Genomic DNA, 14,412 nt, shown 5'->3' on the forward strand with positions numbered 1-14,412 from the left:
ACATGCAGTTAGGTTGGACAATGATCCAGGGCCAATTCCAGCAAATAGGCCGGTCACAAACATCTGCAGCAGATTTGAGAATCCTTGACCAGTATAGAGAGGGCAACTAAGATAACAAATTCTCTTTTTGGAGCTTAGTGAGGACTCTTGTTACCAGAAGCACTGGTGGATAAGACTTAAGCCTCCATCCACAGTGGATGGAGAATGTATGTGCCTCTTGCCAGGGCTGTCCTCTTTTAGTGTTGTGAGCAGAGGATTGGCAGTTTCTTGTTCAGATAGTGGCAAAGATCCAATTCTGCAGGTCTCCACTGGAAGAAGACCTAAACACCACTTTCTGGTCAGGGGCCAGTTGTGAAGACTCAGCACCAACTGGCTAAGGCTGCCTGTGAAAAGTGTTCTTCCCAGTACTAGATAAGGGGAACCTACATTTCTTCTAGGACTCTGCCCATTCCTATATCTGTATGGCTTCTTGTTATAATTGGTACTCAGTTTGCCCCTAACAATCCCGTATCCTTCTCTAATGAACAGCACTTTCAGGGTCAGCTGTACCTGTGAATCTCATTGCTCGAAAGAATGTATTCAGTTGAGATAAATGTTCCTATTTTTATTTATGAAGGCCACAGATCCATGACAATGGGATTTTCATAGCAGTGTCCACTGGGAAAAGAGGAGGGAGAACTTATAAAGTTACCTACAGATGCGAAAGAAGGTAACCTTTTCTTAATAGTTACGGGTACACTACAGCGTGTAGGCACCCGTCTACTGAAGGCAGCATCAGATGATGACTGGATGCTCAGCTTGTAGAATTTGGATATGGTATGAACAGGTGATTGCTTTAGAGATCTGTCTTATAAAAAAGACACATGATATTTCTGCTCATGAAGCTGACACAGTTCTGAAGGAAGGAGCTCTCATTTTTGGAAATGGAGTTACTCATACACTTTTGACTTGTACACTTCCTAGGATACAACCTTAGTCATCTGAGAATGAGAGATTGAGGACTTCTTTCCTTATGACACTAGGTGATGAAGCACAAAGAAAGCATTTGCTTTTTTTAACTGAGCTGTGCAGTGCATACATACCTTGAGAGCTCTGCAGACATCCAAAGTGCCAAGCTCTCTCTGGAGAGAAACTGAGCCGGGAAGGAGGATGAAAGGGTAATTTCCAGTGCTCTATGGAACCTGGAGTTAATCTTTGGTATTAAGACACGGTTGGTTCTGAGTACCACTTTATATTTTTAGAAGGTGCAGCACTGAGGTTCTAGGGCAGAGGTGGGCAAACTATGGCCCATGGGTCACATCCGGCTTGGGGGACTATCCTGCCCGGCCCTTGAGCTCCTGGCTAGGGAGGCTAGTCCCTGACCCCTCCCTCTGCTGTCCCGTCTCCTCCACAGCCTCAGCTCGCTGTGCCGCCAGCACTCTGGGAGGCAGTGCTGCAATCTCCTGCTGGGCAGCATGGCTGCCAGTCCTGCTGCTCTGAGCGGTATGGAAATAGGGCAGGGAGAAGGGGGGTTGGATAAGGGGCAGGAGGTCCCAGAGGGCAGTCAGGGGACAGAGGTTGTGAGTGGGGAGTGGTAAGGGGACGAGGAACAGGGGGGGTTGGATAGGCATGGGAGTCCCAGAGGGCCTGTCAGGGAGCGAGGGTGTGAATAGGGGTCAGGGCAGTCAGGGGACAGGGAGCAGAAGGGGTTGAATAGGGGGTGGAGTCCAGGGAGGGGGCGGTCAGGGGTGGGGGTTCCTGGTAGGCGGTGGTCAGGGGACAAGTAGCAAGGGGGGGTGTTTGGGTGGGGGGTTGAGGGGGGCAGTCAGGTGGCAGGGGCCAGGTTGTTTGGTAAGGCACTGCCTTCCCTACCTGGCCCTTCCTACAGTTTGAGAACCCGCAGGTGGCCCTCAGGCCAAAAAGTCTGCCCACCCCTGTCCTAGGGAAAGAGCTTCCAAATCAGCAATCACTTCAGCTTGCAGAGTGTGTCTATCAAATAGGCCACTTTAAAGGTTGGAAAGTAATGAAATACTTTCATGAATGGGTCAAAATGGAGAGCCAGTAATGACACTGAAAACCAGCATAAGTTCCCATGAAGGAATTCTGCACACTTCAAGAGGAGGTAGAAAATATATTGCTCTCAAAAAAAGCCGTATATCTGGGTTAAGATTAAATTTACCTCTTACCTGGTGCCCCAAGGATAATAGATAAAGCAGCAATGTAACTTTTGAACCTCCAAATCACCAGGCCTAGCCTACGTCCATCTTGAAGAAATTTGAGAATCTGTGACACTAATACAAATGTGAGGGGTGAAACACTTGTCCTGGAACCAGTGGGTCAGTCTCAAATAGGCCCTTGAGTATGCTGAGTAAGTAGATGTAATTCTGAGAGCTAAAAGTGTAGATTACACTTTTTTGGAGGGAGAGATAGCTCAGTGGTTTGCGTATTGGCCTGCTAAACCCAGGATTGTAAGTTCAGTCCTTGAGGGGACCATTTAGAGATCTGAGGCAAAAATCTGTCTGGTGATTGGTCCTGCTTTGAGCAGGGGGTTGGACTAGATGACCTCCTGAGGTCCCTTCCAACCCTGATATTCTATGATTCTGGATTACCTCTATTTTAACAGGCTCTCTGTTCAAGAGCACAGCAGCTAGACACAGACCATCTGGAATATAATGCATAACTGACCCTTATCAGATCCCTTCTAGAGGAAAAGCACTCCTCTAGGAAAGAGCGAACTCCACTGAAACCTTGTAATTCACACTGTAGGCAAACAGATGCATCACTGGGAGACTAAGTTCCTTTACCAGGAGATGAAATGCCTCTGGGTCCATTTTCTATTCTGAATGACCTCACTTTCTGCAGCTAAGCCAGTCAGTCATATTCATGAACTGACCACAGATTCACCTCTGCCAAAGTCATCAGGAGATGAGCTCTTTAGAGTACTGCAGCCCTTGCCTGTTGAGGTATGACTTGGTTTACGTATTATCTGTTATGATCAGCTTGAGGGGAGTCCAGATAAGGGAGCAGAACCTTGAAACCATATCACTGAGTGCCCTGAGCTCTCTCCAGTTTATATCTGGATCAGATGTATTGGACAATCCTTGATTCCGTGAGAGGACACATCCCTCCATCCTGACATATGTGGTGATAACGTTCCAGATAGATTTGCCTGTTGGGAACCCAGATTTGAATCTGTTTGGGCTCATCCATCATCTCAATGCCTCAGAAACCTCCTGAGGAGAGAGACTTACATTGAGGAGTGGATCAGAGATAGTGGAGGGAAGGATAAGAAGAAGCTTTGTATTAACCTCATATGAGCACAGGCCCACCCAGAAATATCTACATGGGAGAAAACTGATCCCAGAAGAGACTGAGGCATATAAATGGGGTAATTTCCCTTGAGAGGTTGACTGTTTTGATGCGATTCCTCAGCTTCTCTTTTCTTCCCTGTAATAAGAAAACTGTCTGCAGAACTGTGTTTATCTCCACTCTGAGATGGGGAATCTAATGAAGTGGTGGTAATTGATTTCTCAATTTATCACAAAACTATGGCTCTGCAGTATCCTTGTCAGCTGGGTGTCATCATCTATGATGCTGACTCTGGATGAGGTTGTCACCCAGGAAAGAAAAGATACAGACCCTGTCCTGTCAGAGGTACTATTTACACAAAAGCATTTTTGTAAACGCTAATGGTACTGTTGCTAAATCGAAGTGCAAGGACCTGTACTCGTTTTGTACTCCAAAAGCAAAGCGAAGGGAGCATCTGAAAGACTACTGAATGGGGACAGGTATCCTTCAAGTCTCCTGATGTCACGAAGTCTCCTTTGTTGACACTTCTGGGTCACTGCAACAATGGGCAGAGGGGCATGCTACACAATGAAGGAAGGGCTCCATACTAGGATCTCCTTGCTCTGTATCTCTGTCAGTACTTCTGTGCTACTGCAGCAGCTATGGTCAGTCAGGGCTGCACGAGCAGAGAGTTTCCCTGAGCCTCTGAAGGTTTCCTTCATTCTCGGCCAACATCCATGGCATGGTGAGGAAGCAACTGGCTGGGCCTGAAGGATTTTACTGCTCAAGTGCTGCTGCTGCCACCTCCTCCCAATAGCTCTCCTGCTTGAGGGAAGGAAGCTGCAGGAAACCCTGCTTCAGCCTGAGCAGTTGCAAGGGTCCTGGGTCACCACAGAACAGGCACAGATCTCCACCCAGGCACTAAGTTAGCAGGGAGGTGGATGAGCCAGCTTCTGGCTTTCCCTCTCTTACAGTTCTCTACCATGGTGCACTTCATTATGCGTGAGCAGGGGAGCAGAGTTGTAGTAACCAGAGGGAGGAGAGGAATCCCCCCTGCCAATAATGGCAGACCGAAGAGCCTGGAGATATTAAGCCAATTGTAGTTTATTTTATTTGCTTTTCAGCAGGGAAGAGCTGGTCTGCCTGTCTGAAGCTGAAAAGGCACATGAAAAATTACTAAGTTTCTCAGGGGGCAAGATGCATTGAGAAGAGATGAACCTCTGGACCCTGTTATGAATAAGAATATCCCTTTTCTGCGGCAGGTGGAATTTTAAGATTCCAGGACTGTGGCAATGTTAGTGTCATAAACACATGCAGTATGGACTATCTTTGGAACAATGGTAAAACCACCTCACAGGCCTAACTACAGAGATTTCAACCAACTGTATGAGAGGCATAGGATACAGATCTACCACCCACTTCAGAAACCAGGCTTCTTTTCCCAGCAATTCCACCAGCCTCCTATTATATGTAAAAAACCCCACAAAGTCCTCTTTGATTTTTCTCTATTTCAAACACAATAGTCTTCTTCCCTAAAGATTTTAAGAGGACCACTGGAGCAGGCACATGTCTACCTCTGTTTATATGGCATCTAGCACAAAAGGGCCTTGATCTTAACTGAAACCTCCGGGCACTTTCATTATTGATATCATGGCAGAATAGAACTGTTTTATGTGCCCTCTTCTTTACAAACAAGTAAATTTTTAGGGGACCCTAGAATCTGGACACAAAAATTTCTAACTATTGCAGAGAAAATCCTTTAAATTCTTGTCAATACTCTTATCATTGTTATTAAAGAGATGAGGGAAACTGTGATAACTGATATAAGAAATAGCTTCAGTAGTGAAGCCCAGAACAAATGAGGGGGGAAAAAAATCCAAGAAAAGTTTCCATTAAGATGAAATTTTAAGTACCCAGAACCCAAGCCCCAGACTATTGTAATGGATACACTAGGTGTTGTTTCTGTGCTGTTAAACAATCTATGTGCATCCCCAGGACTGATTTCAAGCTGGCAGATACACCAAGTGATATTTCTGCATCTAAGCTGCAAACCCCTAAAACCACTAAAGCAACTGAAGAAACCTGAGTCACATTACAAAAAGCAGAAAGCGAAGGGGCTGTTAACTAAGGAGACTTGCCCTTACTGGTGATCTGACTTGCCAGTCTTTTCTTCCTTCTGAAGATATACTTACATGATGCTCATCCAACTCCATTCAACAAAAAGAAGGAGGTGACAAAGCACCAATCACTTCTAATAGAAGACTATGCTCCTTTCCCACCTCAGTCAGCAAAACTTCCCAAGGAACCACGTTGCAAGTGGGAAAGACAACAGGGGCTAAGATGTCTAAGAGAAGAAAACTGACATACTGAAAATACAAACTGTCAATAGAGAAGGTGGGTTTAAATTAAAGACAGAACACTTCACTTAGCCTCATAAGTAATCAGGAGTGACTGGTAATGGGAGACAATGATAACCCCCATTGTGGTTTTGCAGATGTAATCTTGAAAGAACAGCCTTTCCGACCAAAGCAGCCTGTGCTACTCTGATTGAATATCTTTGAATATTGCTGAATAGATGCTGATCTGCCCTGAAGTAATCATGTATAACAATCTTGAAAACGCATATAAAACATAACGTTTGCAGCCTTTTTGCTTGCTTGACAATACTGAGTGAACCTGAAAAAGGGCAGTCAGACCAAGATAAAACTATGGGTGAATGATCTCCCTTGAACTAATTCTATGAACTGGGACATCCACAGATCTGGACTTAGCCTTCATGAAGTGGGATAAATCTTCTTCCAACTGGTATCAGAGAAGCAAAGTGAGGGCTGGAACTCTTTCAGAAGGGCTGCCTGTGAGGAGGAACTGGGTCTGAAAGGGTGAAGCAGAAAGGAGCAGGATCTGGGATAAGGAGAACTGGATTCAGAAAATTCTTTTGTTTGTTGTGGAGACCCACCCCAAACAATTCCTCCCCACTCCCACCCCTTTTTAAAACAAAAAAACAAACAAAAAAAACCAGGAGACCCTATAACTAGCTTAAATTCTATAGTTGGCCTCTGTTATTCCAAGAATAAAACTAGAGAAATTAGAAGTAGTCATAGCATTGGCTACTCATGTCACACTAAAAGCTGCAACCTCCGAGATCATCTCAAATTGCTGAAGAGCCACATCGTCTTTGCACAATGAACAATATTTCTCAAAATTAACCGAAAAGAGAAATGGATGGTGATAGAGAAGGACAGAGCTATGATTTTACAGTCTTTGTAGAGGGAACAATTAACTTGTCACATTCGTGACTCAATAGGTCATTGGTTCTATGGGGACCGATCCAAACCTACCTTTGGGACAGGAAAGCCCTAGTCAACCTCTGAAAAGGTATTATGTTTAGCACTGATCCATCCAGTTCCTCTCCTGGCTCACCACCTCTAGGCCTACTTAATGAAGGGGCAAAGTGGCTAGGAATTGGAACAGCATCCCTCTCAACCAGATCTGCCTTGGGTTTCTCAAAATAAGCTTCGCGGGTCCCCCCCCCACTCCAGTGATAGGGCAAGTGAGATTTCTTATCTAATGAGTATTTTTTTAAATAAATCACTTTTATCCATGCATGCCCTTTTTAAAAAAGTTCTATTGTCAGTTTCTACTTTTGCATCAGATCGTATGTTCATTCTGAAATCTGTTTCTCTACCAAGGTATTTCCTCCACTACCACATGCACACACTAGCTAGTTATTGTTGGAATACTCATGGCCTGAACATAACATAAGCACGTAAGAAAGGCTATATTGGGTCAGACCATTGGTCTATCTAGCTCAGTATCTTGTCTTCTAATAGGGGCCTCTGACAGATGCTTCATGGGGAATTAACAGAACAGGGCAGCAACCAACTGATCCATCTCGTCATCTAGTCCCAGTATCTGGTAGTGAAGCATGGGAACTTCCAGAGCACAGGGTTGCATCCCTAAACAACCACTGACTGATCTAACCTCCATGAACTTATCTAGTTCTTTTTTTAAACCCAGTTACACTTTTGGCCTTCACAGCATCCCCTGACAATGAGTTCCACAGCTTTACCATGCCTTGTGTGAAGTACTTCCTTTTACTTTAAAGTTGCTGCCTATTAATTTCACTGGGTGACCTGGGGTTCCAGTGTTATTTGAAGGGGTAAATATCACTTCCTTATTCACTTTCTTGACACCATTCATGATTTTATAGACCTCTATCATATCCCCCCTAGTCATCACGTTTCCTAGCTAAATGGTCCCTGTCCTTTTAATCTCTCCTCATATGGAAGCTGTTTCATACCTTTTTGCTGCCCTTCTCCATTCCTTTTCCATTTCTAATATATCTTTTTTAAGATGCATCGACCAGAATTGCATGCAGTATTCAAGGTGTGGGCATACCATCGATTTATAAAGTGGCATTATATTTACTGTTTTATTAGCTATCCTTTTCCTAATGGTTCCTAACATTGTTAGTTTTGACTCCAGCTGCACATTGATGACTGGTGATTTCTTTTTTCAAACAAGTCATGAAGCATTTGTTTGAAAAAAAATAATAATAAAGATTATTGTCTGACTTAATGAAAATCCACTTATGTTCTGCACCTACCAACCTTGTTAATTCCTATTTTATATTCAAAGGGAAGAAATGCACAGACTGGAAGGTTTGGCTAGAGAAGCTTTAATTTTTTTTATTTTTTTAAAAAAGAATCATCCTCTATAAATAGTAATATGAAAAAAAGAGTAACAGACTACAAGAAAACTGGTTGCTTAAATTTTAAAACCTTGCTGGCCACCAGTCAAAAATTAATCCAGGAAAGATTTAATTTGCTATCTAAGCCAAGATGGAAAAGGAAACCTATTCACTGAAGCTCAAATTTGCAAATGGAAAATGACAAACTATAACAACACCAGTTAACTCAATCAAAATGATGTAAGAATATCATAATTAAAGTAACAATGGCACAAAAGGTCAAACACACAAACCTTTACAACGTAATACTTAATTTGTCTCATTGTGCTGAGTATTTTACCAAAAAGAGCAATGATAACTAAGAGTTGTGAAGGGAAGATCTGGATGAGTTTTTTTTCGTTTATGATACTGACATCCTAGAGTACAGTTAGGTTACGTCTACATGGTGAGCAAGGGCCACTGCCAGTGTGTGATTTCTAAAGTGCACTAATTGATTTGCTGCTGGTGAACATTAAGAATTCCTGTAGAAAAGCAAAGACTCACCGCTGCAGCAACTCCTGCTGGCCGTCTTGGGAATTAGCTCTTGTGCAGCCCGGAGCGCCCTCTGCAGGCTGGTGTCTCGCCTGCCTTAGGGCCCCTGTGTCTCTCCTGGACCCAGTGCCCCTTTTCCTTGGGGTTCTTCACCCAGAAGTACCCCCTTAACTCTGGGTCTCTACTCTCAAGGGAACCCCCAGCCCTCTAAACCCATCTTGCCTCAGTGGCTACTGCAAGTCATCTAGCCCCCACTCACTGAGGCAGACTGCAGTCTGTAATGGCCACTCATCATTGGCAAGGGGTTAAGATCTGCTGCCTTTGCTTATTCCCAGGCTGTATCTCTGAAGCCCGAGTACCTCTGTAGGCCTTCAACAAGGTCTGCAGACTGGGGTTTTACCAGGTTGGAGCTCCCCAGTTCCCTTGCCCTAGTCCCCAGCACTGCTCCAGTTCAGGTACCTTCCTCTCAGGTAGCTCTCTCTTCTTCCTCCATGGCCGGAGAGAAACTCCTCTGTCTCCTGGCCCCACAGCCCTCTTATCAGGGACAGCTGGGCCCTGATTGGCATGGCCCCAGCTGTGGCTGTTTCCCCAATCAGCCTAGCCTGGCTACTTTTAACCCCTGTTCTCCAGGAGCGGGGCAGGCACCCCACTACAGTTCCCTAATGCAATTTAATATCTTGTATTAATGTGTTTGAAAGGTACTGTCTTAAAATGCACTAAGGAACTCAATCTATACCAGCAGGGTCTACATAGACCAACTGGTGCGCGATTCATTGTGTGCTTTAGAAATCATACCTCCATAGTGCAGCTCCATTGCTGCACTGTGGAAACATGGCCTTCATATAACTTTAGTATGCACTTAGATCTTCCTCCGCTTTCATGGTGTGCCCATCCATCAGCATCTAAAGTCTCCTTAAAATACGCTTCTACAAAAACTTATTAACCTTACAACAAAAGGGAAAATGGGTTAAACGAGTTTGCATGGTTTTAAAATGAGACCATCTAATGCTTTGTATATCTGAACCACTATCTACTTTAGAATGGATGCATCTTGGGCAGCAGCCATCTCTTCTTCCTCTATGTTTAGTACAGACACCTGTAAACTCATGCTGCTTAATAAATAAAAAAAATTGAGGATTACGGCATGTGTAATTACCCATTCTTTCTAAAACGGAGTTCATAGAGGGGGCCCAGAACAGATTAAAGAGTTTATATTTCAATTATTTTTCTGTAGTATTAACATCTGAAGAACAAAAATTTTAACTGACATTTCTAACTAGCATAAGACTAAAGCCCTGGAGAACAAGGAGATTAAGGGTGCAGTAACTGGCACCTCTGGTGGAGGGTACATTCAATCTTTCTTGCACAGTCGATTTCTATTCCTGACCTTTTCTGATAGCAGCATTACCAAGCTTATGCTTTTATGGAGAAGGCAGCCACTGGGAAGAGAGTGTACATATACCTGTGTACTTTACTTACCATTTTAAAAAGCAAATTTGATACAGTGAACATGCCATAGTCTACTTGAATAACATGAGGGAGAAACACTACAATAAAACTTACCTTTGACTGTTTTGACAAAAACTTGTTTCTCTTTACTGGGGTCTTTTTCCTCTATTAAAATTCCATGGAAAATGCGTCCAAAGGTGCCTATGGAAAGACCACGCAAAATTATTCTACTGTATAGCTAATATATTAAGATATTAGAAAAATTTTAATATAAACACACTTTGATGGGTTATTATAAATTATGTTCTTGTAGGATGCAGCAGAAAGTTTGGATGCTTTTGCAGTGAGATTTGGAAGGCAAAAATATACTTAAGACAGACTCTGAATACCTTATCAGAACAAAACTGTCAATCCATGTCCACATACTACCAGACTCAAAAGACACCCCTACGTCCCCTATGAGGGGCACTAGGACTTTTGTGTTATGATTCCCCCTCCCTCCCCAAAAGAGTCATGAGACCTTTGGGACAAAGTGTAGGGATCAACCAAGACAGAGTGAAACAGTACAGTAGCTGCAGACAGCATTTAAAGCAAAGACCAACATTCTCTCCTGTGCTGTTTGCTCCAATACCCCCCAACACTCATCCCCCCTTCCTTTGTCTTTTATCTAGCTAATCTCCAATTCCATTTAACATAACCTCACTGAAAGGATTTAAACAAAATTCACAGAACAGGACTTTTGTCACCATTGCATTGTTCACTCTACTGTGATATCCCTTTCCCTACCCTTTGTCTGTCTCATCTATTTAGGCCCAGTCTACACTACAAAGTTAGGTCAACATAAGACGCATTAGGTTGATTTAACAATGTATGTGTCTACACTACCAAGTCCCTTCCGCTGACCTAAGTGACCTGTAAAGTACACTTCTGTACTCCACCTCCGCAAGAGGCGTAGCATTTGATTCGTCGTCCACGGATCGACATGGGGATAGTGTAGACATTGAGTTGTATAATTCAAAGGAATTGACTTCCAGATGGTGTCCCACAGTGCTCCACTGTGACCGCTCTGGAGAGCGCTTTCAGCGCCACTGCATGACAGCGAGGTACATGGGAAACAGCCACTCCCCTGTTAAAGCCCCAGGAACTTTTGAATTTTCATTTCCTGTTTGATCAGTTTGGAGAGCTCACCAGCACAGCTGACCATGGAGACTCAAGGCTGCAAATGTGCTCCAGCATGGAGTACACAGGAGGTGCTGGATTTTACTGCTGTGTGGTGAGAAGAGTCTGTGCAGGCAGAGCTCCGATCCAGCAGAAGAAATGCTGACATCAGTACCAAAATCACACAGAGCATGAGGGAGAAAGGCTACACCAGGGACACGGAGTAGTGCCACATGAAAATAAAAGAGCTTTGGCAAGCATACCAGAAGACAAGCGAGGTGAACAGTTGTTCTGGTTCTACACCACAGATATGCCACTTCTATGAGAAGCTGCATGTGATTCTCGGTGGGGACGCCACCATTACCCCCAAAATGCTCCGTGGATACCTCCTAGCAGCCCTGGTGACCTCGAGCAACAGCAAGCAGAACACTGTTGACTAGGAAGAGGAGGAGGAGGAGAATGTGAGGCAGGTGAGGGGAGGAACTGTTTTTAAGCCTGGAGCCTCACAGGACCAATTGTCGGTGGAGGGTGATGCCAGGGAAGGCACCTTTCCAATCACACTGTAGGGGTTACATGCTATTATTTTTAATGTTTAATCTGAACAAAAAAGTAGGTGTAGTGGTTATTGGTGGCCACTGCAGCTGTGCAGAAGGTGCTCTCAGAAAAAGACTGTTTGTGTGCATGGGGATGGCCCTGGAATCGTCCATGGAGATCTCTATGAAGCTTTCACTGAGGTACTCTGCAAACCTTTGCATTCCCTGCAGCTGAAACCTTGTTCGTCAGTGCATCCCTCACACCAGGACAGAGACTTTCCCAGATCAGAAGGTGGAAAAAGACATCTAGGAAGAATATGTTCAATGAGTTAATGCGTGCCTCTAAGAATGAGAAGACGGAGCTCAGCGCATCGAGGATTACACTGTCCGACAACCTGCACAAGAATAGGGAGGACAAGAGAGCATGCAGGGAAAAAGAGCATGCCACATAGGATGAGATGCTGCAGATTATGAAGGAGCAAACATGTTGAGGTGTCTGGTTGAGGTTTAAGAAAGGCAGCTGGATGCTAGAGTCCCTCTGCAGCCTATGCTGAACCTGCTGCCATCATCGCCAAGTTCCACATCCTCCTCTCCCAAATGTCAAAGGGGAGGGTACAAGGACCAGAACGCGCCCATACTCACATCTTTGATTGTTACTGCAGTGCAATTGTAAGCAAGCTTTCCTTGTGTCCCCGCACCCCCGTGTGATGAGCCCTTTTGCCCCAGGTTAACTTACTTTTCTTTGCTGTCTCTGTGTGTTCGTGAGCATAATAAAACTTAATGGACTGAGGAGAAAGGAATCTTTATTCATTCAGCACACTCTGGTTAGTGGGGGTGGAGTTTATAGGGGAGAAAATGCAATGAAGGAGACAGGTTGGTAAGGAACAACACTGAAGTGTCACATTACTGAGAGTCATTGAAAACCAGTTTTAGCAAAGCCTCAGAGACGCAGAGCCCCTTGATGTGCTCTTACTGCCCTGGTGCCTGGCTGCTCAAAACTGGCAGCCAGGCAGGCAATCTACCTCAACCTCTGCGCTGCCAGAAACTTTTCTTCCTTTGTTTCATAGATATTATGGAGCACACAGAAGGAAAAACAACAATGGGGATATTGCTTTCACTGAGGTCTAACTTAGTAAGCAAACAATGCCAGTGGCCTTTTAAACACTCAAAGGCACATTCCACCACCATTCTGCACTTGCTCAGCCTATGGCTGAAGCGGTCCTTACTGCTGTCCAGGCTGCCTGTGTATGGCTTCATGAGCCATGGGTAGGCTGGGTCTCACAGGATCACAATTGGCATTTCAACATCACCAATGGTTATTTTGCAGTCTGGAAAGACCAGACTTTCTAAAGATGCTGTGTCATGCACCTTTCCCGACCATCACACGTTGATGTCAGTGAAACAGCCCTTGTGATCCACAAGTACTTGCAACATCATTGAGAAGTATCCCATTTGGTTTATGTACTCTTTGGCAAGGTTGTTTGGTGCCAAGATAGGGATATGAATTCCATCTATAGCCCTACCGCAGTTAGGGAACCCCATCGTGGCAAAAACATCCAGTTTGTCCTGCACATTGCCCAGAGTCACTACCCTTCTTAGCAGAAGTCTATTGATTGCCCTGCAAACTTGGATCACAACAGACCCCATGGTAGATTTACCCTCTCCGAATGGATTCTGCACTGACTGGTCGTCTGGCGTTGCAATGTCGCACAGAGCTATCGCCACTCACTTCTCAACTGTCAGAGCAGCTCTAATTTTAGTACTGCACTTCAGGGCTGGGAAAAGCTCTTCACATAGTTCCATGAAAGTGGCCCTACACATGCGAAACTTCTGCAGCCACGGCTCATCATAGAACAATGTGGTTCCACCAGTCAGTGATTGTTTCCTGGGCCCAGAAGCAGCATTCCACCATGTCGCGACTGTCACCAGCAACTGCAAATTGCTCCGCTCTGTGCCTTCCAGCAGGACTGCTTGCGTGGTATCACACTGTTTTGCGTGGCAGCACCTGCTTTGGATAAGTAAATACTGCAGGACAAGGTACAAGGTGTTTGTAATGCTCACAACAGTGTACAGCTGAGCAGGATCCATGCTTACCATGCTATGGCGTCTGTGCAGGTAACCCAAGGTTTACAAACCAAGGTGCAAAAAAGGCTTGATTTCTTTGCCACTGATTTCAGGGAGAGAGGTAAGCGCATCATGGGAGGCAAACACCACATTCCCATAACCACCTGCACAAATGTTTTGGTCCCATAGGGGATTGCAAGTCCAAACCAAAATTCCACTCGGCTACATGCACTGTGGGATAGCTACCCACAGTGCAGCGCTCCGTGTATTGATACAAGCCCTGCTAGTGAGGATGCACTCCAACAACACAATGAGCATAGTTGGGACACGCAAGATTGACTTGCTTAAATTGAAGGCTTGATGTTAACTTACATAAAAATCGACTTAATTTTGTAGCGTAGATATGCCCTTAGATTGTCCACTCTTCAGAATAGGAACTGTGATTGTACAGCGGCTAGCACCATATGCTACTGTAGTAAGACGCAAATTTCTATATCCTAACTACAAGAAAAACAGATTATCTGAACAGACACGTTCTTGTAGTCCATGTAAAAAGCAGTTAGCTCTAAAGAGAGCTAACATGCTGTGATAAATAAAGGGGGAGGGGGTGGGAGCAGCTCCCTTTTAAGGACCCTTGGCCAGCCAGTTTGCTATAAAATCCCTGTTAGTAGCTGTTCTCTACTTGTTTTACCTGTAAAAGATTAAAAAAGCCCACAGGTT

At 44.5% G+C, this 14,412-nt stretch overlaps 1 protein-coding gene across 1 annotated transcript in view; it reads right to left on the minus strand.

Moving 5' to 3' along the window:
- The window catches only part of RYK (receptor like tyrosine kinase), a 146,530-nt gene that overhangs the window by 60,888 nt on the left and 71,230 nt on the right, over nt 1-14,412 (minus strand). The window contains exon 9 of the mRNA XM_050965488.1: nt 10,052-10,138. Coding sequence (XP_050821445.1) covers nt 10,052-10,138 — 87 coding nt within the window. The remainder of the gene's footprint in view (nt 1-10,051; nt 10,139-14,412) is intronic.

This window comes from Gopherus flavomarginatus, chromosome 8, assembly GCF_025201925.1.
Source record: "Gopherus flavomarginatus isolate rGopFla2 chromosome 8, rGopFla2.mat.asm, whole genome shotgun sequence".
Lineage (NCBI taxonomy): Eukaryota > Metazoa > Chordata > Testudines > Testudinidae > Gopherus > Gopherus flavomarginatus.